At 47.0% G+C, this 26,569-nt stretch overlaps 1 protein-coding gene across 6 annotated transcripts in view; it reads left to right on the forward strand.

The window, feature by feature from the left end:
• PLCH2 (phospholipase C eta 2) overlaps positions 1–26,569 on the forward strand; it is a 57,119-nt gene that overhangs the window by 19,009 nt on the left and 11,541 nt on the right. For all 6 annotated transcript variants that reach the window (XM_027895252.1, XM_027895253.1, XM_027895257.1 and 3 more), the window contains exons 2-20: positions 10,896–11,042; positions 11,422–11,665; positions 12,151–12,280; positions 13,275–13,445; positions 15,023–15,116; positions 17,962–18,165; positions 18,626–18,746; positions 20,439–20,610; positions 20,880–20,987; positions 21,268–21,426; positions 22,138–22,227; positions 22,698–22,798; positions 23,134–23,231; positions 23,391–23,573; positions 23,848–23,955; positions 24,134–24,258; positions 24,643–24,727; positions 25,197–25,343; positions 25,959–26,038. In XM_027895252.1, the coding sequence (XP_027751053.1) occupies positions 10,896–11,042; positions 11,422–11,665; positions 12,151–12,280; positions 13,275–13,445; positions 15,023–15,116; positions 17,962–18,165; positions 18,626–18,746; positions 20,439–20,610; positions 20,880–20,987; positions 21,268–21,426; positions 22,138–22,227; positions 22,698–22,798; positions 23,134–23,231; positions 23,391–23,573; positions 23,848–23,955; positions 24,134–24,258; positions 24,643–24,727; positions 25,197–25,343; positions 25,959–26,038 (2,567 nt within the window). The remainder of the gene's footprint in view (positions 1–10,895; positions 11,043–11,421; positions 11,666–12,150; positions 12,281–13,274; positions 13,446–15,022; positions 15,117–17,961; positions 18,166–18,625; positions 18,747–20,438; positions 20,611–20,879; positions 20,988–21,267; positions 21,427–22,137; positions 22,228–22,697; positions 22,799–23,133; positions 23,232–23,390; positions 23,574–23,847; positions 23,956–24,133; positions 24,259–24,642; positions 24,728–25,196; positions 25,344–25,958; positions 26,039–26,569) is intronic.

Raw genomic sequence — 26,569 nt, forward strand, 5'->3', positions numbered from 1 at the left:
TGCCTGGGAAAGTCCTTCAGGAATGTGACAGCTGGAAAACACCTTCCAGTGGAACAGCTCACGAGCTGGAGCTGCAGAATTTCAGCCCCCAAACTGCAACAGGCTTTGGGAAAGGTCAGCACACAGGTTTCCTTCCTTCCCCAGCATCGCAGCCACTCAGCTGGCCTTGGCGCTGATGATGCACTCACTGGGTTTGCTGCTCTAGCCCTCAGTTAGAGATGGGTTCCAGGTGCCTCATCTTCAGTTGGATTTAAAAAAAAAAGGGAGAGAAACACTGCAAAGAAAATGTCATGTTATTGCTAAGTGGCCAACTTAAAATTAACTGATACCGTATGGGCTGATTCTTGTGATTCAAATCCCGTCTGTCCCTGACAATCATCTGCATGGGGAATGTGAATTTAGTTCACCTAAAAGGGGAAGCTTTCCTGTTACAGGGAATTGCAGGAGGAGGAATAATCACTATTGGCCTCTGCAGATCTAAAGACGTTATGTGGCAGAGAGAAACCAAATTTTCTGGCATGGCATGGCCTGACATGGAGTGAACGTGGACCAGCCCACTCTGAACAAAGTCCAGAACCACTGTAAGATGTGGATCTCGGTGGAATATTTTCTGGACAGCCCATTTTCTCAGTGAGCTGACTCTGTCATATCAGCCTTTAAGTGCCTCCTTATCTTCTGCTCTGATCCCTGGGGGGAAATGAATCTGTCAGGCTGCTTTGTTTCAGACTGAGGTGGATATTGGAGGCCAGAGCAGGAGATAGAAATACATTTCCTGGAGGAGCCCAGGAGCAATTACTTTGCTTCCTGAACGTTTACCTGAACTACAGTGAATCCAAGCCTAAATAAAACCAGGCAATAATCTCCACGAGTGCAGTGCCTGACCTTGCTGTGGGCTCAGCTCAGCAGCTGCCCTCGCTGTGCAACTCTGCTTCTGCTGCTGGTAATCTCCCCTCTGTGGTTCCTGCCTCAACAAAACCACAATTATGGTCACCTTTCAAGCTTACAAAAGGACCTGCCACTGGCTTCTAAGATGTACAGATGCCGGGTTCTGTAGAGTGATGTATTTTTGAAGGGATAATTTACAGAAGAGCCTCATAAGGCTGTCTCTTGGCTGCCACAGAAGCTGAGAAAAGCACTGAATGAAGACAGAGCCTGTTCCCAGAGCCAGTGCAGCTCCTTTCTTCCCATCTTTCATGAAACTGGAATATATTTGAAGAAGAGTCTGTCACATGGCACAACAGGGAGGTCTAGAAAAGTCCTGAATTTTTACAGATAGAATGTATTAAAATTTACCCCAAATATGGACAGAAAATTTGTGAGTTAAAGTCAATCTGTGGTGAAGCTTTTCAGTCTCAGGTGTCTGTTCTGAACACCTTCACCTCTCTGGTTCTCCTGTACCCCTTTTGCCTGGGATTCTTGGATTCTGGGAGCTGTTTTCCTAGAAGGTGTGCAATCATCCTGATGGATCTGTTCCCTCCCAACCTGCCCTAATCTCCCTCTCTGTGTTTATGGCCCATGCCACTGAACAGATGGTCAAGTGCTGAAAGATCTTTAAATGTAAAGAGTTTAGGTTCTTACTTCAATTAAGTGTGTAGGGACATTGTCTTTTACAAGCCAGAGGTTGGAGACAAGGTGACCTTCGAGCAGCATTTATAGTCTGAAGATCTTTGGTTTATGCTGATGTTTTCCACCATCAGCAACATTTCATTATTGCAGCTTTGCAAGGAAAAGAGTTCAACAGCTCAAAGCACAAGGCCTGTTCTCACTTAATTAAAATAATTGCATCATTTTTTTCCAGAGGAGCCCAAGAGAACTAAGCATCATGGCAGAAGGCAGAGTAATTGTTGTCATTACACTGGTGCTGCTAATGTGTCCCAGTTCCACAAATATTCCTCCAAGTGAATGAAGTCATTTAAGGCATTTTGCAACCAGTTCACTTTATAATAATGCAGCTTATTAAACAGTTTGGGGAAGGCCTGGGAGCGCTCATGGCTGTGGTTGCCTAAAGCAACTCTCTCAGGCCTTGCCCCCTCGGGAATTCCGGCGTGGAAAGGATGCCCCAGGACATGGTGTCACAGCCATTGCTGCTTGTCCCGGTGGAACCAGCGGCCTTGTAAACTACTGGACACTGGGGACAGGTGTACTGCAGTCAAACAGAGTCACTTGAGGAGCACGTTCCCAGCCAGTGCACAAATACTGAGCTTTGGAGCGGGGTGGGTGAGACAGAAGCCGTGGAATAACCTGGATTCCACTTGCTGCGGGCAAGATGTGCAGCTCTAATCTCGAGGGTGGATTACTGTGCTTAGAGGTGCTGTCCAGATGGCTGGGAATAGACTGCAGCTCTGTCTGTGTCCAGGTCAGGGGGCAGGGGAGTGGAGCTGGGCTAGAATTAGGGAAAAGGCAGCTTAAGCACAGTTGGGATGAGGTTGTGTCCCAGCGGGTGCTCTGGCAATGGGCACGGTAAGAGCAAGTGAGAGTACAGATAAATGGCCATGAGCCAGATGGCACTGAAACCTCCTGTGTCCTCCTTGTACTCGGTGACTCCTGTTGTGGGTTGGCAATTATTATTTTTTTTACCTACAGCCATTAGGAGTTAGATTTCCCTGGGTGGGAAATAGGGATACCTGTATTACAGTTCATGAGTGTATCTCTACTAGCTGTGTTACAGTTGATCAGTGTATCACTGATAGCTGCCCAGGAGTATTTTAGAATCAGCCTCCTGTGCCGAGGTCAGGTTGTTAATCTGGTGAACTGGGTCTGTAGTGTGGCCATGCCAGGGTGAAGGGAGTGCATGGCTGTGAAGGTACAGGTCTAATCCTGGTGGATTTACAGGGCAAATACACCATCAGCTCTGTAATGTTTAATGTCTCTGGCAATCAGGCTGCTGAGGTTTTTAGTTGTGGTTTCTCTACTTTGAGGGCTGTTTCCCTTTGTGTTACACAACTGCCAGCCCTTCTCCCATCCCTCGGCAGTGAAGTGTTGGAAGGGCTCCCTCCCTCCTGGTGGATTGCATTAATGAGAACCCCGTCTGTCTCAGGAGGATCCCCATCTTGCTGCCTTTTCTCCACCTCCCAAACCACATGTGTGTTGTGCTGCTGTGTCTCCTGCAGGATGCTCAGCCCGTGGGCTGCAGTCTGGCTCCTCTGGCATTCTTGAGGCAAAGCTCTTCCTTTGCAAGACTTTGACATCCCAGCATTGTTCAAGTGTTCCCAGTTCCATTTTTAGCTGAGCCACAGGCCAGCCTGCAGACTGAGGCATTGCTGGTTTTCAAACCCTTTCTCATGGCATGAAAGGCCTTTGTTACACTCAGACAATAATAAGTTCCTGAAGCGCTGTGGAAAGAAGTCTTTAATCTCCGTGTTGTGTCAGGTGAGCAAGATTTCTCTGAGGATGTCAAGTGAGGCAAGAATAGAAACCCATTTCAGTAGGCTTAGGACCTAAGTCCTCAGCTCAGTGTGCTTAAGAGCTGGGAGAGGGATTGTGTCCCATTTAACCCTTTGTTCCACACCGTTGTCCAGGATCCATCACAATCAATAAACAGAGGAGCTTTCTGCAAGGTTTTATATATGATCATTTTCTCAGGAGGCCTGAAGGATGGATTGGTAGTGTCAACTAAAAAGGATTTAAATTAACCCTTCTAATTTTAACTTGAATATTGAAGTAGTTCTTATTTTCTGGTGCTAGAAATCACTGGCATTTCTCTGTGCTGGCATAAAACCAAACCCACATTTGAAGTCCTGCTTGTGCAGAATTCAAATTCTAATCTGTAAACCAATATCTTGGGCAATGCTGCAATGGGAGTTACATTTCACTCTTCTTCTCTCCACCTCCCTTGCCCCCAGGTTGATAACACATGAATGGTTAATGCAGGCTCTAGGATGTCCTGGCAGAAGGAATCTTTGAATCTTGCAGGGAGTGGCTGTAGCTGCCTGGCACACAGCGTGCCAGCCACTGAGATTTCATGGCATGGACAGCCTGGAAGGCTGCAAGGATCCCTGATTAGTGCTGCAGGAGGGGGAGAAAGGAGCTAAACAACCACAGTACTTCTGGTTTATGCAAAAGTTTGCCCGAACTCTGTCTCCTTATGAGTGAGAGTCTCAGAGTTCAGTTGTCTCTCCTCATTTGTGAGGCACAACCATGTCATTCCCCCCACTGAAGATGTTATATCCATAACAGGGATGCTGCACAAAGATGGCTGGGGATTTATTTAGGAAATTCAGAGGAGTGTGTGTGTGTGACAGAGCAGGCAGTGAAGCTCACAGGTCTCCGGTCAGTTCTGGCCCTGCTCCACCTGGAGAAAGGAGCAGGATCTTTGGGAGCTTCCCACGTTCCCCTCCGGGGCAGCAGTTTGCTGTGGGGTGGGGATGTGCTTGTGAGCGTTTCACAGGCTCTTCCCTCATGACAGTTTGCAATCATCGCTCTAAATCACTCGTGAAAGCTGCCTCAAGAGGATGGGAGGCTGTGGCTGAAGAGTTGGGATGAACTGTGGCAGGAGTGTCCGTGGTGTTCCTGGCACTGCTGAGCTGTGGGGCAGACCCAGCCTGGTGCTATTTGGGATTCATCTGTGGTTGAACTCAGGGTCCAGCCTAATAGAAGAACTCTGGGCATAGGTGGTGAAATAAACAACTTCTAATTGAGAGTGAATCAGCCCTGGAATTAACTACTCTAAAGCTTTTTCAACCTCTGAAAGGAGGAGTAGGAAGCACTTAATGAATGTGTTTTTAAACGGGCAATTTGTGTTCAGCTCATCAGGGTAGAAGTGTGTGAGGCTCCTTGTGCAGATCCCAGATGGCAACAGCGATTGTCTATTGTGCTGAAAACTTAATGTAGCTTAAGAGGTTGTGATACCTTGAATGACAGATTGCTGTATTTGGGGTTTAATGGATGCATTTCAAATGGCATGAGGTAGTGACTTGGTGCTTTCTAGAAATTAATCCTTACCTGCTTTATCTGCCGGTTTTGGAGCCCCTCACTGCTCTGGCTCTGTTACAGCAGTTGTTCTGTGCAGGGGAGCTGCCTGGCTGTGCCCTCAGCAGCGTCTTCCACGGGGTGTGTCAGCTGGCAGGGACATTCCTAAACAGGCTGTGAGATGGAAAGGTGCTTCTAACATAGGCAGAGAAGGAGAAAAAGAAGAAGAAGGAAGCATTATTTTCTACCTTTTTTTTCCCCTCAACGGTAACGTGTCACCTAAATCCCCTGCGGGGATAGGGCAGGAGCAGGCTTTAGGATTAGTGCGTGTGATGGATTTAGGATTTGAAGCAAACATGTGTTGCTGTGTTTCCATCTATCTGGTTTTTGCTGCCTAGAGAGAAATGCCCTCTCTTTTATCAGACATGGCCACTGAAACACTGAGGAGAGCCTTCAGAGAAAAGAGGGAGACTGGTACAACGATACCTTGAAGAGCTGCAGGAGGAGAAGATGTGATTGTTCCTTTGTTTCCAGACCTGGAAAGAGACTGAAGAGCTTTATGCACCAGGAGGGATTCCCAGAGAGAGGCAGGGGGGGCTCAGGAAGGCACAGAGGGGAATGGCTCGTGCTGGTGACTTTGCACTGATTTGCTGCAGTGGATGCTGCTGGCTGGGTTTGAAGAGCAGGTAGGCACCCAGGAGCTGGGAGTTGCAGATCTGTTGGTAACCAAAGCAAGAGAAGGGTCCTCTCTGTCAGGAATCGCTGTAGGCAGGAGGGAGCGGCTGGAGAAGCCACAACTGTAACTTGCTGTACTTGTCGTGATGGATGCAGCTGGGAAAGCACCGGAGGAAAAAGAATATCAGCAGGAGGCCTTGCTGTCCAGAAATGGATTCATCTACATGCCAAACTGCCTCATGGCCCTGCCTGTGTCCATCATGTGTCTTCTTTAAACTCTTGAACTGAAAGGCAGCCAGTCCTCCAGGGCAGACACAGAGGTAGGTCCCACAGAATACAAAGGATTTGGTTGGGATTTTAATATTCTAAGCCTGGAGCACGAAGGAAGCCTGAATTTACTGCAAAACTGTCCTGTAACAACCTTAAAAATACCACTGGATTTTGGAAATCACCTGTCATTTTGGTTTTTTCCCGATAATACTTCGATGCTGTTACATGGAAAATGTGTGCTACAGGACCTTGATACCTCCCGGGGCCGTCGGTGCTTGTTGTCAGCTCATCTCAGACATGGATGTCTCCAGGTCTCCCTTGCTCAGGAACAAATTCTCAGACATGGATGTCTCCAGGTCTCCCTTGCTCAGGAACAAGTTCTCAGTGGCCTGTCTGGCCGAGGATTTTTTCTGGGTGGGTGGCAGCATCGTGGCGTCCCCGCGCTGGAAGATCGGCCACTTTGGTAAGCTGGGCCCTGGGCACTCCAGGGAACACCTTGAGAGCTTTCCCATCCAGATCTGAGTTATTGACACCTTTGTCCAGCAGCAGAGTGGGGGAGTAGAAAGGAAGGAAGAACGTGGGACAGCCCCAGGGCAATGTTGTGTTTCGTGGCTGGGAGTGCAGCTCTTTTGGGCCTCAACAACCCCTCGCTTATAACTTCATTACTGATTTCTTCATGTTCCTCAGGAAAAGCTAAAGCAAAGCTGGACATTCTGACAGGTGCAACTTGGAAATGTTCTGTTGCACAGAATCCATCTCCCTCTCCTTGCCCACAGTGAGTTGGGTTTGTTCTCTGCCAGGGTTTGCACACCTCCTAACATGTTGATTTTTCATGCAGTTTTGGGGGTTTAGAGTTTTTAAAATGAGTGTTTAGGAGTATCTCTGCTCTCTTCTCCCATGGCAGGTGAGTGGACTCCTGGGAGGTTGTTTTCTGAATACTGATACACAGAATTCTCCAGCTCTCTGAGAAGGGTCCTGTTTGGGTCCCCTCATATCAGCCTTTTGTTGAAATAGGTGATAAACCCAGAAAAAAAACCATCCTGCTGTGCTTGTGCTCTTGGCTGGACCCAGATGGCTGAGAGAGTCTGAACTGAGGGCTGGAGAGCTGACAGCCTGCCCTCCAATTAAGCACCCTAATTTCCACAGGATTAAGAGCATCTCTTCTCCCATTAGCATCTCATTTATTAGGGATTGTGCACCTTAGGGATGGATTCAGTCTTCCATTATCTCTTGTACACAGTGGACACTGTCCCAGCCATTGCTGGCAGAATTACACAGAAATTTGCTTCTCCAGAGGCACTTCCAGATTTTTTTGGCCAGTGATCAGTAGAGAGTCCTGGAAAGAAGTGAGGCTTGAGCCAGTGAGAGCCACCAGGGGGGAGAGAGTTCTTACAGCAGGAATAGGATGGTTGGTTCAGAAGGTGAGAGGGACCTGCTCACAAGGCTGGAGGGATGCAAAATGAAAGAAATGAAGATTAATGAGGTTGGCTGTGGCCTGGTTTTTAACTGGATCCAGTGTAATGATGTGAGCCAGCCTGGTGCACCTGGCCAGGAACACCACAGACAGGTCACCTGCAGCCTTGGCAAAACACCCTCCTGACAGCTCAGCTGACTGGGATCCCCCACACTGCACTGGGTATGTTATATACACGTGTAGATTATACACATGGATATTACATACTTATGTGCTTTCGGATTCTTATATTTCTGTGTTTATTTCTGTGGATGTTTGATGCCTCCTGCCTAAAGGGGAGCTGCCATTCCCGGCAGGAATAGCTGGACCAGCCAGCTCTTGGGTTTCTGTATCGATGAGCCGCTCGTAGCTGCAAGTCCATCTCCAGTGAGACTCTTGAAAAATGGGGCAATTATTATCTCCTCAATGGATTTGCAGCGCTGAATGTGTGACAAGTGTGGGAGTACTCTGTTTGTGTGTGGGAAGGCTGTTGTGGTTTGGGGATATTTTCAGGGGATAACTCTCCCTTCCCGTGCTGGTGTTCCAGGGGGATTTCTCTGGGCTCTGCCGCAGCCTCGGGGGCCCCAGGGGGGAAGAAATCCCTCCAACCCGACTCCCTCTCCTTGCACGGTTTAGGAGAGGGGTGGTTGTGAAGCTCACGGTCAGGGTGCACCCCCAGGGTGTGTTCCTGGGCAGAGCCCAGCAGGGGTGTTGGTGCTGCCGTGTCACTGCGCTGGGGACGAGGTGTGGGACACAACAGGGCCACCTCGGACCCGGGACATGGCTCTTCTGACAAAGCTGCTCCCTGGACAAAAATATCCAGTGACTCAATCCTTCTAAACTTCTTTCCATCCCCACATGCTAAAGTACTCCCACTGCTTCACACATTTACATCAAACCCAGAAACTCCTAGAAGACAATGCCGCTACTGAACCATAAATAATCAGTTTGCAGACATTAGAACATCTTTCTAACAATAGGCATGGAATCGGCCTCTTCTCGCCCCTTGTTTCAGGACAAGTTGTAGGGATTTGTGGTTTGTGTGGTTTGGTTGTTTATTGTTCCTTTAAAACCCCGTGTAGCAGCTACAGCTGGCACTAAGGAGTATGAAAAGTCCCCCTGCATGTTCTTGCTGCATCAGTCCCGTGTGGAACTGGGTGTTCCACGTTCCTGTTCCCTGCTCTGCTCTCGCAGTGCTCTCTGCTGCAGAACAGAGATCCATCTTCTCTCCCTGGCTGGTTTGTCCAGATGCAAATCGAGGCAACTCATTAGAAGAGAACTGAACATAAGCTGAATTCTGAAAAAAAACAAGGTACTCATGACGTGCAAAACAGAAAAGTCTTAAATCAGCCTTAATTAAAGATTGTTAGGAGCCATTTCTTCCAGAAAAATGATTCATTGCAAGACTGGGGGATTTTTGTTTGAAGTGTGGAAATGAATCCTTACAGAGGTATCTAACAATGGCAAGGAGAAGCAGTCCTGCTCGTGTTCTCAGCAGTGTGCCCTTCTCTTTTCCATGCTGGGAAGGATTTCAGAAAAAACCAGGTGATTTTCTGTTTGATACAAGCACCACTTGCATTTATTTCTTTTCTGCTCTGAACTTTAAGTCCTGCAGACAGGGGAGGGTGTGTGTCAGTGCCACAGAGTGAACAGCTGCAGTGAAAAAGCAGTCCAAGGATGCTTATTAAAATTTGAACAGCACGGAGCATATTCTGACTTCATGTGAAAGCAGAGTAAATGTTTGTTACATAAAGTTCGCTTCTATTTTGGTGCTTTATTATTTCCTGCTTTGTGCCAGGTGTGATCTTTGATTCTTCTCCCTCATTTCTTCAAATAAGATTATTTATTTACTGCTATAACTTCCAAAGAAGGAGTTGGACATTTAATGTGATTTTGAAGTCTGTGTGATTAGTGTTAAGAGAAATTCTTTTCTTAGCTATTTTGACCACTTTTTCCCCCCAAAAAAAAAATCTCTAAGCCTTGTGAAATAAGTTAAAGCTTTCCATGATTATTATCTCAGTAAATTTGAGAAATATTTATCTTCTCCTGCACTGGAATGAAAGCAGGTATTGAAAACATTGAAGTGTCTGGGACAGGGTTGGGCTGAGTTTGGGTCTGAGGCTGCAGTGAATCCCAGGGATGTTTCTGGCCCAGCACTGGCTTTATGACTAATTCCTGCTGACCACATTGATTTGTCTGAGGTTCTGACTGAAGCCAAGGGATCAGCTTTAAGAAACAAAATGTTACATGAGGGATTATCTTGTTCTTAATTCCACACCTTCTCTCCATAAATATTGTATTAACATGAACAATTTACTCCACCACAGAATTATGGCTTTAAATTTAAATTTTCTGTTATTACAGTGACCTGCTTTCAAATCAAAATGTTGAACCTTCTTTTCCAGAGTAAATTAATTGACATTGTCTGAATGTGAGCTCTAAAGCACAGGACTGTCAGTGCTTTTTCCCATTTCTTTTTACTCTACCTTGCTTCTCTTGGGTGCTTTTGCTTTTGCATGAGAGGTGGACTCGAACCAAAGAATTGTGCTGGTTTTGATGCATTTTGGAATACATGGAATGAGTGTTTTTATTTATAAATCCGGACTCACTGGAATGTGCATTACATGTATTAGTTGTCATTCTTCCATCCAGAATCTTAGCTGCAATTTACACTTCTCATCTCCAGGTCTGAAAAAAACCCCAAACCCAACACTGGACACGATCATAGTTTTAATTTTCCTTAAACAGATCAGGCAGAAAAGCCATAGGAAATCAGGTCACAGGCTCTGCTCTGTCACTGTAGGAAATAAATGGGAGACTTGGCAGAAAATATGAGTCTGCATTTCTTCTGGGCCAGAGCCAGTGGCTCCCAGCTGGCACTGATGGAGCTCAGCGCTTGCAGCAGCTGGAGAGCAGGAACAGCCCAGCCCTGGCTGAGCCCAGCCTGGCTGTGGGGCTGTGCCTGCAGCAGCCACAGCTCTGCAGCAGCTCCCAGGGCAGGGCAGAGCCCCAGGGCAGGGCAGAGCCCCTGCAGGAGCTGCCACTGCACTGCCTGGATGATGGCCAGGCCCCAGGGATGGAAAGGTTCGGTGTCCAAAGCTCAGGTGAAAGGCCCCTGCCAGCACAGCGGGGTTTGGGTGACGGGGAGGACGGAAAATCTGTCGGGTCCTTGCCACTGCATCTGGAAGCAAATCTGCAGGATCAGTGGCTTAATCCACAGGAGCAATGGGACCTTGCTGGCCAAGGATTCCAGTGCCCAGCACAAGGTCTGCTGGTTGCAGGAGCCCAGACAAAGCATTCGAGGTGCTCGAGAAGGGCACGTGCCTTGTGCTGGCTCCAACATATGGACATTCCATCGCAGTTGGTATGGGAGGGAAAACACCACATTTACAGGTAAGTCCACAGTTGCCAAGAATCTTCCTGACCCTGGGATGGTATACCCGACCTCTTATACCAAACAGTGCAGGAAATCTTGTCCTGTGGCTTGAACTGTTCACGTGGCAGCTGCTTGGTGTGTTTCCCTCCTGCAAGGGCAGTTCTGAAGGCAGCAAGGTCTGACTTGGAGCTGTCCCTTTCCTTCTCTCCTCAGTGGAAAGATGCATGAGCTCCATGCAGGCTGGCACCCAAATGATCAAGCTCCGTGGGGGATCCAAAGGGCTGGTCCGCTTCTACTACCTGGACGAGCACAGGTCCTGCATCCGCTGGAGACCCTCCCGGAAGAATGAGAAAGCCAAAAGTGAGTGTCAGCCACAGAGCCTCCCTTCTCAGCCCTCCTGGGGTCTTGCCCTCCTAACAGAACAACCAGCATGAAGGATTTGGCAGCAGGAGGTTGATCATTGACAGGTGATCAAGAAGAGCGCTGGGGTTGAATTTAAAGGGCGGCAAGTGATTTTATGATGAATGATTTCTGAAGGTTAAATTGCTGTTGTTGGCTGTGCAGGTTGCAGGGCGCGGTAGGATGTTGTAAATGAGTAGGAGGCAACCCCTGTGTGAGCTGGGGCCCTTGCAGTGAGATTGGGGATTTGTCTGTGGGATTTCTGTGCAGGATGAACCCTCCTGCCTGCCCCGGGGCAGGCACACAGTCATTAACGAGCTCCATGCTTTGGTCGTTCCAGTCTCCATCGACTCCATCCAGGAGGTGTGTGAGGGGAAGCAGTCGGAGATCTTCCAGCGCTACGCTGATGGCAGCTTCGACCCCAACTGCTGCTTCAGCATCTACCACGGAGACCACATGGAATCCCTGGACCTGGTGAGCTCCAGCGCGGAGGAGGCCCGGACCTGGATCACGGGGCTGAAGTACCTGATGGCAGGGATCAGTGACGAGGACAGCCTGTCCAAGCGCCAGAGGACCAGAGACCAATATCCTTGCTGGGCTGCTGGGGGGTTTCCCAGCAGAGGAGAGCTGTGGGGAGCACTGGCATTCCCTACAGCTTGGCTGCAAGTAAGCACTAGGCTCAAAGCTTCAAAGCAGTTCCCCTTGTATTCCCTGTTTCCAGAGGCAGGGGAGTCCTTGGAGGGGATTGTTCTGGGTGAGATTTGGAGATGAATGCCTCGAGTGGACTGAAAGCCATACAGGTATTCCTTCATCTTTTGCTCCCAGTGTAAAACCTCCCATTTTGTTTGGTTCTACGAGGTGTGATGAGTTCACTCAGTGTGTTCTGCTGAGCTGTGCCATGGCAGAAAACTGCAGCTGAACTAACATGAGCAGAGTTAGATATTATCTTGAACTTTCCTTCATTTCCAGTCTCATTTCCAGTTTTTCCCTACTGTGGAAAAAATCATATATACCTAAAGTGCAGTAATACCCCTCAGTGTTCCACGCTGTTCCTTAACCCCTGCTCAATGTGGTTGAAGCAGACCTTTGATGAGGCAGATAAAAACGGTGATGGCAGTCTGAGTATTAGTGAAGTGCTCCAGCTCATGCACAAACTGAATGTGAACCTGCCCCGACAGAAAGTCAAGCAAATGTTTAAGGTAAGAAATGAAAACATTTGGGTTTGTTTGTTTGTTTGTTTGTTTTTCTAAAAGAACGAGGATTTAACATGAAACCCAGTAGGAGAGATTGCAAATACTTCAGCAGTTGGGTTGCTTCCACTCTGCTGAGAGATACTACACAGTCCATTTGGTAAATTGAAAAGAGCTCCAGAAACACGTCAGAGATAAATTGTTATGCACAGAAAAAGGCCATACACCAGGTACCTCCTGGTGTTACACAACATGGAGACACTCAGCAGTACCAAGATTGCTTTTTCGCTAAACTCAGCCACGTCTCCTCCTCTGATTATGTTCTCTGTAATAAATATTATCCAGTAAAGTATCCAATATCCTACAGTAATAAAATACCCAGCATGAAAACTTCTCTATCTGTCATATTTTTGCACTGCTAAGAGCTGTTTGTTTGACATTTCATTCTGCTGACCTTGACCCAGTTTGGTGGGCAGCTGAACGATGGAGATGTGTAGCTGCTGTCATCAGAAAGTCTCTCCAGGGACCAGGAAGCCTTTATGTGAAATCCCTGGTGATTTTTCTCTCTACTTGCAAAACTAGTATTGTTGCAGATATTATCGGTTTATGGCTGTGGATTTAACAGATATCCTCTCAAACCCTGGATATCAAATTAATTTCCAGATAACGTGGGTCCCAGGGGTCTCCTCAAGAAGATGGGATTGGTAGTTCTGTGCAGGGTACACTGCCTCACTCACTGCCAGGGGTAGGAGGAATGCTCCAGAGGGCTCCCTGTGCAACAGTAGAGACCCTAAACGTTATCCTTGGCTCCTGCACTGAGGTGTGAGGGAAAAGCTGTGCAAAGCATTCACGTGACAGGGCTCGGCCTGACAGACCAGCCTGTTCCTGCAGGGATCAGCACCAACCTGCTGCTGATCCAGGGTTTGTTCTCGTGCAGGAGTTTGTCTGGGTAAGGTTGGTTCAGGCAGCTGGCTTCCTGACCGTCCCGTTGCTGTGTGTGCAGGAGGCTGACACGGATGACAACCAGGGCACGCTGGACTTCGAGGAGTTCTGTGCCTTCTACAAGATGATGTCGACGCGCCGCGATCTGTACCTGCTGCTGCTCACCTACAGCAACCACAAGGACTACCTGGACACAGACGACCTGAGGCGCTTCCTGGAGACCGAGCAGAAGGTGGGCCCGAGCCAGGAGGAGAGTTCCAGTGTGCTGTCCTTCTGTTTGCCTTTGAAACAGGAGGGAACTTCAGCGCTGTGCGTGTGAAAACATCGACAGTTAAACGTCTCTTGATTTCCATCTTGTAGGCTGGCATGACTATTTCTTCAATCTCCTTGCTCTCATTACCTTTTTTTTTTTTTTTTCCGTAGGCTCTTTTGTTGTGCCCCTAAATTTAATCTCTACAGTTCCTTTCTTTTTTTTCATGTGTTCTCCTAGAAAAATTCCATCAGCATCTGTCTGTTCCCAGTGTTCTGTATCCTGGAGCGAAGCTGGTGTTTCTGGCTCTGCCTGGGACTGAGTGCACAGTCTGTGATGAAACACTGAATTACTCTGTCACACTAGCTCAGTTTGTAAGGTTTTTGTTTTTCAAGAGCTGTTGAGGGAACGACTAATGTATGGAAAGGTTTTTGCAATACACTGAGGTCCTGAGGAGTTGTCTCTGAGTGCAGGAACAAATGTACTGGCTGGTGACAGGACACAAATCAGCTCAGCTAATTACTGACACGGACAAATCCTGCCTGGGGGGCTTCTCTCCCTTGCCTTCCTCACACCACATGCACAGGGAAAACCTGATCATTCTATGCCAGAAGAGCCTTGTCTTTTGAACCAGCAAACGGATCATGTATGTTCAAACCCAGAGCTGGAGGTTTTTTAATTCCTCTTCTTCTGTTTATTAGGTTTTAAATCGCCCCCAGAGAAGGCAGTGATCTGGTGGCAGATGTGCTGGTGGTTTCATTTCCCCCTGAGCAAAGGTTCCATGCTGCCAAAACTGTCAGCAATGTGGTCACTCCACTGCAGTCCCCTCTGGTGACAAGGGCTGTGTTTTCATGTCATGTGCAGCATCTCACAGGGAGGGTTTGCTGGACCACTCAGGACAGGAATGGGAAATAATAGCACGGATAATAGAGAATAAATCAACAGTAAAGAGCAGGAATATGAATTAATAGTGTTAATAGCTCAACATAAATGGCCCTGTTTTTATAAGTGACATTTCCAGACGACGTTTCCAGACATATATTCCCCTTTGTACTTTTTTCTTTTTCAGTTGAGAATGCAAAGCAACCTTGAAGTTAGCAGATTCTTCCTGAGAACATTATGTCCTGAATCTCTGTTTCCCTGCTAGTAACAGATTTTTCTGTCTGCTGCATAAAGATGAACCCTTTTCTTGCTTTATTTTAAAGTAAAAAACCCTTTGATAATGCAAACTAATCCTTTAATCCTACAGGAGAAGAAATCCCATTGGTTTGTGACAAAGCTTGTTCTGTTTGGATGCTCTTGGTGCCTAATAACAGATCTGACCTACAAAGCAGAACTCTGTGATCAGGCAGCTGCCAATAGCACAGAACTGCTCACAAAGTGCTGCTGCTCTGATCTGACCTGACACTGAGTGACAGGAGTGAGAACCTGCCGGGAACTGGAAATCCCGAATCCCACCGTGGATGATCTGCCCGGTTGCTGAACTGCGTGCAGAGCGAGGAGCTGAGAGAGGCTGTGATTGATTAACAGTTAACACTTGGTTTCTGCTGCTGTTCCAGATGACAAATGTGACTAAAGAGCATTGCCTGGAGATCATCAACAAGTTTGAGCCGTGCCTGGAGAACAAGAAGGAGGGAGCTCTGGGGATTGATGGTAAGCTGGGGGTGCAGGGAAAAGGCAACTGTTTCAGTGCTCAGGAGAATGTTGCTTTTACTTGCATAACATCTGGTCATAGATTTTGTCGTGCTGTACAGAGAGTGTTTCCAGCCTTTTTGGTTTCTTAGTATCTATTATTTGCTGAGGAACCTAAAGGGAAGTTGGGTCTCTTTGGAAGAGTTTTGACAGGCACATAAGATGAAGCAGCAGTCCCTGAAGGGCCAGATGGAACTGGATGAGTCTTTATTTGTGCTTCTGGAAAATACAGTCGAATTCAGTTGCATCATTCCTGCATTTTTGGAAGCCCATTAAGTGTTAATAAGAGGAGTGATGAGCTCCAGGGTAAATGTGTGAAGTGGGATGATGGGTGGAATCTGTGGGGGTCATGCCTTCCTGCCCTTTGCTGCTAAACCTTCACTGTGAATATATCCATGCTGTGCCATCAGCTGGGAGCTCTTATTTTGGGGGCTGACTGTAAATTCTTTCCCCTAAACAGTAAATCTTCTGCCAGATCTTACCGAATCCAAGGAGAGAGTACATTCCTCAGGCATTAGCTTCTGTGCAAAAGTTCTGGGACCTCTGGAGGGTCAGTCCTGCCCATTTCTGTGGGTGTGTTGTCATCCTGAAAAGTGGCAAAATAGAGGTTGTTTGGTTTCCTGCATGAAGAAGTTGGTAGTTTCTGGTACAGAGTGGATTTTTTTTTTTTTTCAAGAAATGATGGTTGCTTAGGATGGATTCAGGTCTGTTCAACTTCCAGAATAAACTTTCAATTTACTTTAAAGCTTATTCTAACGCCAGTGAGGGAGCAGTTGACATATTCATATTTTTATTTTCTGGTCTTTACAGTCAGTTGCAGTCATGTAAATAAGGAATAATCAGGTTCATTATCTTGCCTTCCTCATGGCTAGAAAAGTGAGACTGGGCTTTTTAAACTAATGCAGGTTTTCCTAAAGGAAAAAAAATTTAAAAAATCTATCCAGTTGCTTTGCCTAAGAATGGATAATAAAACAATTGAGAGTTTATGTGTTAGGATAAGAGAGAATCCAACATGGGGACATTCTGCTACAGATCTCCTGATCAGCAGGGAGCAGATGGGCTTGTTTGGAGACAACTGGAAAAAGCTTCAGGACTTCAACCACTCCAGCATCTTGCTGGAAGTGCAGCAGAACAGAGCAGGCATGATCCAGAGGAGATTTGGGGGCTGTGTTGATGATAACATCCAAACAGAGGTGATGAGGAGCTGGCAGGACACACTGCTGGGGTGGTGCTGGCAGAGGAGAAAGAGCTGCTTCAAAGCATGGTCTGTGCCTGCATGTGCATCATTGGATGTGTGTGCATTGCATCATGTGGGCAGTGGAGACTTCAGATCCCTCCTCCAGCAGACAAATCAGGTGCTGCCTGGGGGCCAGGGCCACACCAGCCATGGCAGCTGGAGCTGGGGGTTTATTCCTCCTGTGGCTGCAGCCCAGGCAGGACCATCCTGCCCACTCTTGGCAGCCCTTCAGCAGTACTAAAATAATAGCTCAGTGCTCTTTGTCCTTTCAGGTTGATTCATGGGTCTGTATTGGTTGCTCCTCTGTTCTCACCCTGGCTGTGCCACTGCTGATTGTGGTGCCTCAAGAGCCTCAGATGTTTGGCTGAGCCGAGTTCCCTGCGCCGCGCCCTGTGCGCTGTTCAAAGAGCTTTGGCTGCTGTTTGTATTTATCAGCTCTTTTCCTTTAATGAAACTTTCATCAACACAAAATGTATAGCCTAGGAGAATCCTCATAAAGGTGACATTTTGTCTTGTCACAGTCAAAGAAGGTGTGCTAAGCCCTTCAGAAGTTTGGCAGGATTTTACACGGGCACTGTTTTATTTATGGAATGAGTGAAATGTCAGGAGCATCAGCAGTCTGGAAGCAGAGACCTGCCGAATAGAGGCTGGCAGCTAAGCCAGGGTGGGAATGGGAATAGGAGTCTTTCCTTGGTGGTGAACGAAAAATATCTGGGGGCTGCTTGAAATGGAAGTGACAGTGTTTAATGTTAGTCTGATCTGTGGCAGTGTCTGTGTGTGTTCACGAATGTTACACTGGGGATCTGAGGGCAGCAGAAAAATCAGAACTGGCCAAAACCTTGCTTCTCAGCAGCAGTGGTGATTGCAGTGCACAAATGGTCCAGGTGCTGATGTCTGCAGGGTTTGCAAGCATCCCACTGCTTTGGGGAAAACATTCCCCTGGTGGCAGCACTGAGAGCCCCACTGTTAACTGATATTCTGGTGTCAAGCCTGGAGTGAACTTGTGTCTGAAGTGACATTAATGCAGTTCTGCAGATATCCCCCTCCACAGGCATGTCTGTGCATGAGGTGTCCTATCCAAATTCCAGGGTGTAGCTTGTGCAATGTGTGCTGACATTCCTCTGGTATTTTGGGGAGAAAGAGAGGAAAGGAGAGGAAAGTGTCTCCCTTGTCTCAGACTGCTGGGCCACCTGAACTGTCTGCAGGCAGTACAATACCACAGATCTTACACCTCCTCACTGAGGAGCAGTGCCAGGATGTGACTGCAGATCTCTGGGGGCTTTTATATGCCATGTGATGTGACGTCCCAGCAGAATCTTTTGACACAAATTGTAAGCCTCAAAAGGAAAGGCAGAGCAGGGAGAGCGTGCGAAGCAACTGGAGGTTTCCTGAAAAGCAGCAACCACGCTTGGCCATGGCGACAGCTGGGGTGCAGTGGTGCTGTTCCTTTATCTTACATGTTCATGAACGTGTTGGTGAACACGGGGACGCATTTTTAGGCCGGCTTTAGGAAGGTTACAGCAGCCAAAAGGACAGAGCTGCACTACTGACGGTGTCGTTCGTTCACAGGTTTCACCAACTACATGCGGAGCCCATCAGGGGACATCTTCAACCCCGAGCACTACCACGTGAACCAGGACATGAGCTACCCTCTGAGTCACTACTTCATTACCTCCTCACACAACACCTACCTCATGGGAGACCAGCTGATGTCCCAGTCACGGGTGGACATGTATGCCTGGGTGCTGCAGTCCGGCTGCCGCTGCGTGGAAGGTAAAGAGCGAAAGGCAGCCACATCTGCTGGTTTGTTTCTCTGCAAGGCAAGACTCCTGAGTTCTGCAGAGGACGTGCTGATATCGGGTAGAGGGAAAAGCCAGGGAGGGAAGTGGTGTCACCCCCTCATAAAGAACAACAAAACAACGTTGTGATATACTGGACAAATTTCCTCGAGCCTGGAAATAAGGTTTGAGGAGTGTGTCCTGTCCCAGTACTCCTCAGCACTGGTGAAATGGAGTTTTTTTTGCTGGGGGCTTTCTCAAACCTCTGGTCCCAGGAGACATTCCAGGCCAGGAAGTTCCTTCTGAGGAGGGATGCTCAGCAGAGTGAGGAGGGGCTGGCAGGGAGCCTGGGCCCTGCTGTGCTGATTGCTGGGGGGAGTTGCAGGGTCCGGGTGTGCCCCAGCTGGTGGCCCCGGTGTTCCTGCCTGATGGGTGCTGCTGTTTCTGTCCCACAGTTGACTGCTGGGATGGGCCGGATGGGGAGCCGATTGTCCACCACGGATACACTTTGACCTCCAAAATTCTCTTCAAAGATGTGATTGAAACCATCAACAAATATGCCTTTATCAAGAACGAGTATGTACCCAGTGTGCCAACCTCTGAGTCCTGGGGCTGTGCAGGGGGGTGTTCCCTGCCATCCTCTGTGGGTGCAGAGCCAACCCACAGAATTCCTGGCACAATTCTTGGCTGTTTTCCAAGGGGAAAGCCCTCAGGAAGCGATAGCAAGGCCAGGCTGAGTAGGGGTTCACACAGAGGGGTGGGGCTGGCACTGCCACTGTAGAAGACCAGGGGAATGGTATGTTTGGCCAGTGAATGTTTTTGGTGGAGGGCTGGCAGTTTAACCACATCTCCTGCTGGGTGTGTACTCTGATGCTCCAGGGATAGGAAACAAGTCAGGCAGCACAGGAATCCACAGTCAGGTGTCCAATTGTGGGGAAAGCAGAATGCTCAGGAGAAAAGGGTGATGTTCCCTACAGGTACATTGCTCAGGAAATCAAAGCATTATACATGGGAGGTTTCATATGCCTTGGCAGTTACTGTCCTCCTCCTTACAGTCAACCAATCTTTTTTTTTTTCTTAGAGATAAAATAATTTATCTCTGTAAAAAAGTTTCCAGTAGCTTCCCCAGAGCAGCCCATCTGCCTTTATGAATTGAGCAAAACTTACATTTAACTTTCAGACCAGGTAAACAAATTCCAAGCCTGAAATTTTTCAGATTCCCTGAAGACAGGGTAAATAAATCAAAGGAAGCTGCCAGCAGAATGTATGGCAATGCTTCTGAAATTGTTCTGTTCTTCAAACCTTTGCAGAAAGGTTAACTGGGACCACGTCATCAACTGGGGAAGTTTTGTCCTGCAGACACTGGCTGAAAGCCTTATTTTTCCTGATGAGGAGCTAATGAGGGTCAGATGTCAGGATAGACATAATTGGTTTTTAATTAATGAATCCCTGATAATTCATCCCTACAAAACTGCATTGTGCACAGGCTTTTGTGTTTATCCTAAAAAAACGCATCATCTCTGCACAGAAATCCATCTTTAGAGTGGTTTTACACGGCACCAGCCACACTGGAGTAGATGTTCCACAAATCTTACCTTGATCTTCCCTTTCAGACAACCAGGTATTGCTGTTCCTTGGGCTCAGCCTGGAGAATCAACACAATAAATGACAACAATAAAGCTGAGTCTAGAAATAACACTGGCTGTCTTTGCAGCAGAGGCTTTGTCTACAGGCTTGTTTGTGTAACACTGCTCTCTTGCTGATTAGAAAAGTATTCGTGGAAGAACTGACACAAGAGGTTTATCACTTGGTTGTTGGAAGTGGGAAGGTGAAGACAAAGCCCCCTTGGGGATCTTTTCAGTTCTTGTAGCTTTTATTTACTTTTCTGTGTGCGAGTACAGAAGGGCTGAAGGACCAGTTGGAGAGGAGAGCTGGTGGCACTGGTGTTTGGGTTTTCCTTAGGAACCGCTTGCTGGAGTCTCTGGTGGGGGGTCAGGGCTGAGTGGTGTAGGAAGGTGACAAGTGTGCTCTGGCATAAAAATGCATCAGATCAGATTGCAGGAGTTTAATTCTCCCATGCCTGTCAGAAAATCAGCCATTCAGTCTGGGGGGAGCAGTGGGGTATCAGTCCCGTGCCCGCTGGGATTTATGTCCCCTGTGGGTGTCACTGGTGGTGCTGCCACAGGAATGCCCAGGCAGCAGTAACCCTTCTCCTCTTCACGCTGGAACAGCTAAATTTGCAGTTGCTGGTGGCTCTGTCTGTGCCAGGTACCCCGTTATCCTGTCCATCGAGAACCACTGCAGCATCGTGCAGCAGAAGAAGATGGCTCAGTACCTGACAGAGATCCTGGGGGACAAACTGGACCTGTCCTCCGTGCACAGCGAGGACTCCACGAAGCTCCCTTCGCCTGCCAGCCTGAAAGGAAAGATCCTGGTCAAGGTGAGCTCCTGCTCCACTTGTCCTGTCCCTCCTTCTGGTTGTGCTGATGGTCATTCCTGCCTGGCTCTCACTTGCACCCCAACTTCCACCCTCTCACAAAAAGCACTCTTTGAGAACTGATGCTTAAGGTTCTGAACAAATGTCTTCTCAGTCAGCAAGAACCTGGTGGCTGCTTTGAATAATTTTTATTAATGTTCTTTTTTTTTTTTGAAAGGTGTGGTGGCAAGAGCTGCATGAAAACCTGCCTGAGTGATGGTTTTATTTTGTAGGGCAAGAAACTTCCAGCCAACATCAGTGATGATGCAGAGGAAGGAGAAGTTTCTGATGAGGACAGTGCTGATGAGATTGATGATGACTGCAAACTAATGAATGGAGATGTAAGTTAAGCTGCATGTAAATGAACATCAAGGTTTCCCATCCCGGGGAGAAGAAACTTTTATGAGTTCTCTGGAAAGTGGATGTGGCCTGTGGGGTTCATCACAAGTGTTTTAGGTTCTAAACCTTCGCAGGGACAGTTTGGACAAAAGCAGAGCAGACATTACATCTGAGTAGCTCTGCCAGGGGTCAGTCTTGCCTTAATTAGAACTGTTTTAATTACTTTTCTTTAAATTACTTTTTTCATCACTACCTGGTTTAATGGTTCTGTTCTGTCTGTAGGCCTCTGCTAACAGGAAGAGAGTGGAGAATATAGCGAAGAAAAAGCTTGACTCACTGATAAAAGAATCCAAAATCCGTGACTGTGAAGATCCGAACAATTTTACAGTTTCCACTCTCCCATCAGCAGGAAAGGCTGGGCTGAAATCTGATAGTAAGAAGGTGAGCATGTTTTATTGTCCTTGTGTTTTATTAGTTTACTGAATCCATATATTATTGACTTCAGCTTCATAGCTGAATTCCTGCAGTCAATAATGATGCCAGGTGAGCATCACTGTCAGATACACCAGTTTTTTTTCTTGCTCACACAGCAACTGGAGCATGAAATGTACACGAGAAAGGACTTTGATTTTCCATTTTAAAAACTGCATATGAAAGTTGAGGGTTTTTTTTTCCCTTGGCTGTCTATGTTCTCTGCATTTACATTTGTATTTTAATTTTATATCAATGCTAATTTATAAAAATGCACTCAGCCCACAGACTACACTTCATGAATTTGAGGCATTTTCATTTTAGGCTTTGTAATAACCCACAAAAAGCTTTAAGAAGATTGTTCCATGCAAATGAAAAGCAGTGGAGATCTGCCAGTAATAAGCAGGTGTAATAACCAGGGATTAAATCTAAAATAAGGATGAGAACTAAAAATCAGCTTCCCAAAACATTCTGAGGCTTGAGTTTTGTGTGTGCTTTAAACCTCCTGATGTACAGGATGTATCAGACAGTTATTTTTGTAAGAGCCACTGCAAGGCCAGGACCTGGAGAATCCCTGAGCACAGCACAGCGTGTGTTAGGAACCCATCCCCTCTGTGCTGCTGAGCAGCTGCTCTGTCTGCAGCGCTGTTTGATCTGCTTGTTCTGTTCTTCTGCCTCCAGAGCAAACTGGAGGACGATGTGGAGGCTGGGGAGGATTTCAGCAGCAAGAGGCACAGCCGCTCCCTCATGGGCAGCTTCTCCAAACGCAAGGTGAGCTCTGCCCCACGCACGGATTTCTTGCAGGGGTTTTGTCTCTGCACACAGTGGGGAGGGATGTCAGAACTGCTCTGCCTGCAGCACCTGGCTCTCAGGCTGCTCCTGCAGGGGAGCTGCTCAGCACGGTGCGTAACACACAGCTCCAATTTCCATGAAGGTCTGAAAGCACCTGGGGTCTGACTGAAAAAAAAACCACAAAAAATTCATTTGGATCTCACTGAAAACTCCCCCCCCAAAACTTCATTTGCACCTTTTATCTGAGGATTTGTGCTTCCTTTCTAACAAGGCTCAGACCTTGGGCTGAGTTGTCCCCATGTGCTGCAGCACTGAGTGTTACAAAAGCTGTCATTTTCCATTTGCTGTAAGTAACACACTCATTGGCATAACAAAGCAGAAATGTATCCAGCTGCTCAAACCTTGATCACACAGTTATGATATTACAGTTTTATTTCCCTCTGGCACAGAAAAAAGGAAGCAAATTGAAAAAAGCCTCGAGTCTGGAAGAGGGTGAAGACGATTCGGATTCTCAAGGGAATTTAGCCAGGAGCTCTGCACATTACAGCAGGTTTGTTAACAAGTGATTGGACAGTTTTGTTTCTAAAAAAGATAACTTACATAATTGCACCACTAAATAGGTTTGCTTCGGGTCAAGATGCCAATTTGTTGGAGGCTGAAGGCATCTGGTGTATGGGCAGAGAAGAATCTGGTGTATGGGTAGACACAACATCATCAGAAGGATCTCTTGGTGCAGTTCAGACTAATTAGTAAAGCACAGTGGACCTTTTATGCATTTTGAGCCCTTAGTGGCTCATATATTTCTTTGCCCTGATTTATTTTAAAATACGAAAGGTAACCTTCATCCCTTAATTAATGGGAAATTAATGAGTCTTCTCTTCCTAGGATAAACCGACAGAAGAAAACAATGAAGCTGTCCAGGGCCCTGTCTGACCTGGTGAAGTACACAAAGTCTGTTGGCATCCATGATGTTGAAAGTGAAAGTAGGTTGAACTAAAAGTCTGCTATACAAAAAACCTGAAATGTTTTCACGTATCTGCTTATTAAAAGGAACAAGTGCTACGTAGCTTTGGAAGCTTTATCTGGATAATAAATAAATAACCAAGGAGATTACCTCTAATCTCCTCCTCTCTCCCCTGCAGTCTCTTCCAGCTGGCAGGTTTCATCTTTCAGTGAAACCAAGGCCCACCAGATCCTGCAGCAGAAACCAGCGCAGTACCTGCGCTTCAACCAGCACCAGCTGTCCCGCATCTACCCATCCTCGTACCGCGTGGACTCCAGCAACTACAACCCCCAGCCCTTCTGGAACGCCGGCTGCCAGCTGGGTGAGCAGCACAGGGGCAGCTTTGCTCTGCTCTGGGGGGTGTTCTACAACCCCCAGCCCTTCTGGAATGCTGGCTGCCAGCTGGGTGATAAATGGAAATAAATGAACTTCTCAAGTGCAGGAGGGCCTCAGAGCTGAGCTCTTTTGGAGGGCTGCTCTCCCTCAAGACGTGATATACGTCACGTAAGAGAATTCTTTTGCGTGAGACACCTGAGTTTCTGCATCTGAGAAGTCAAATCTGAATTTTTTCTTAATTTTTTTTTTTTTTCAAACAGTTGCACTGAACTACCAGTCAGAGGGGAGAATGCTGCAGCTGAACCGGGCCAAATTTAGTGCCAATGGGAACTGTGGCTACGTCCTCAAACCAAACTGCATGTGTCAAGGTAAGGGCAAGGAGCCAAAGCAGTGGATCACTTACTGCAGGAGCAGATTGGGTGTGGACCCTTGTTACAGCTGGTTTATAGATGCATTTCTGATGCTAGAAGCAAACGAGCCAGAAGGTATCTGTAACTGAAGTCGTGTTGCACTTCTTTCACTTCATGTGACTTCCCATTCTTACAGGTGTCTTTAATCCAAATTCTGAAGACCCACTGCCTGGTCAGTTGAAGAAACAGTTGGTTCTAAGAATTATCAGTGGTCAACAACTCCCCAAACCACGTGATTCCATGCTGGGAGACAGAGGAGAGGTACTGGACAGTCGGTTCTTGTGTTGCATAGGGTTTATTTCCATAGTGCCTGGGCTAGGGGGGAGGATTTCACCTTCTGTACTTGTCTATCAGGGGTCACAGAACGTGAGGAAATTGGCTCGTTGCCATCCCAGATCTTTAGGTGCTTTTCTTCACTTCTAAGCACCACAGCAATGGTTTGATGTTTTTCTTCCAATTGTCAACACAGTGTATCCAGGAGAAACAAAAACCAAAATCTTACCAACATAATAAACAATTACAGATGGCTCAGGACCAGTTACTACTGAGACATTAAAGTACAGTGCCCACATTGTAAAAGCCACGTGTTTGAATTGCGTCTTTGTCACTCATTTTTTTCAATATTTGTTACATTTTGTTTTTCAGATCATAGATCCATTTGTTGAAGTAGAAGTTATAGGCTTGCCTGTGGATTGCTTCAAAGAGCAAACCAGAGTAGTTGATGACAATGGTAAGATTATCTGGGGTTTCATTTTTTTTAAAGCTGAAACATCCTCTTTCAGTTTTGTCCATAAGGATTGGAGTGGATAGGATTTGGTGCCTGTTATGACAAAACACTGAAAATTTGATTTAAGCATTTTTTATGTTGATCAGACTTGGATCTTGAATTGTTTAACTGAGTTGGTAAAATGTGCTGAGGGTCTCGGTGTAAAACGAGTCATTTGTCTTCTTGTGTGTGAGAGAAGGCTGTTTTGAGCTTGCTGTGCTCAAAAGTAAGTCAGGTTGTCCAAACCCCTGCTGAAAGCAAAGACAAATTTAGATAAGGTCCTTATTGGGTCTCCTGCTGAATCCAGGGGCAGTACTGGGTTCTTTTGGGAGAACTGGAATGGCACTGCAGTTCAGGCACCCCTTAGGTAGGCAGCCTGCTTTCTTCTCGATGTTCTGACTGAAATCCCTCAAAGCTGGTCCTTCACCCCCAGGTTTTAACCCCATGTGGGAGGAAACGCTGGTGTTCACAGTGCACATGCCCGAGATTGCCCTGATCCGGTTCCTGGTGTGGGACCACGACCCCATCGGGCGGGATTTCATCGGGCAGAGGACAATAGCATTCAGCAGTATGATGCCAGGTAAGACAGAGGGGGAAATCCCAAATTAGGGACCTTTGTTCTGGGATAACTGAAGGTTAAAATGCTGGATTACATTGTGTGCACGTGTCTGCTGCAGAAGTTTCAAGTGAGGACAAGAGACTGGAGTTTGGACCCTGAGTTCTCTGCCTTGGTCCACTACTGACTTACATGGGGATGAAGACTGAATTAATTAACTCCAGACTTTTGGGACTAGATTTTCGAAAAATGGGTAGTTCTCTTAAACAGGATGGCTAAATACTGTGGGCTTGGCAGGCTACCATAGAGCATCTTTACTGCAGTTATCTCCTACTGTTTTTTCCTCCATTTCTTTACACCAGTTTTGGAAAGCCACTAGTTTTGATTGTTCTTGTGACTGTGAGCAACAGCTTAATGCAGAACATATAGTTACCCATTCTAATGATGGGATCCAGGTTGTTAAATGCCATTTGCTGACCGTTTCCCATTTCTGTTTTCAGTTCAGCCTTCTTTCAAAATAAAGAAGGAGTTTGTGTTTAAGATTTAAAACCAACATCCAGTCTCAATAAACTGACCTTGGACAAAATGTTTGCGGTTTTAAAAATGGACTCCCACTCAGCTCTGCCCACTCTGTTCCAGGTTACAGACACGTGTACCTGGAAGGCATAGAAGAGGCTTCCATCTTCGTCCACGTGGCCATCAATGACATCTGTGGTAAGGTGAGTGCCTCTGGGGCTGTGTGACACAGCTTGTGCACGGGAAGGAGCTCACAGGGCTCTGCAGCACACCAGGGAAGCCCGGGGGGGGAAGCTGCAACACATTTGTTCACTTACAATAAACTTCACCTCTGTGCTTGTCATGGTGAGACCCTTCTGAACACCTCTGGAGATCAAGAAAAATCGTAGGGAAGGTTACACCTGAGACTCTTGCAGTGCCTTTTTTGGGGAAGCCACGGGGGGAAGGTTATTTAAGGTTATTTCCTTGGAGCACACACACAGTTATCTAAATCAGTTTGGTTGTGTCCAGCCCTGGGGCTGCACCTTGCTGAGCCACAGCTGCACACCTGAACCCTCAGTGCTTGGTGCCTGCACAGCTTGTGCTGTAAAGGCTCTGCCTGGTGCTTTTGCATTTTGCATTTAATTAAATTCTTCAGGGTTATTTGCTTGTTGTTTTTTTTTTTTCCATAACAACACTTAAAATGCAGAGGAAAAGTGATCCTTGTAATAGTTGTTGGGCTTATTTACGCTCTT

Source organism: Empidonax traillii, unplaced genomic scaffold (genome assembly GCF_003031625.1).
Source record: "Empidonax traillii isolate 1590-97213 ecotype Southwest subspecies unplaced genomic scaffold, ASM303162v1 scaffold454:size726355, whole genome shotgun sequence".
NCBI classification, from domain to species: Eukaryota; Metazoa; Chordata; class Aves; order Passeriformes; family Tyrannidae; genus Empidonax; species Empidonax traillii.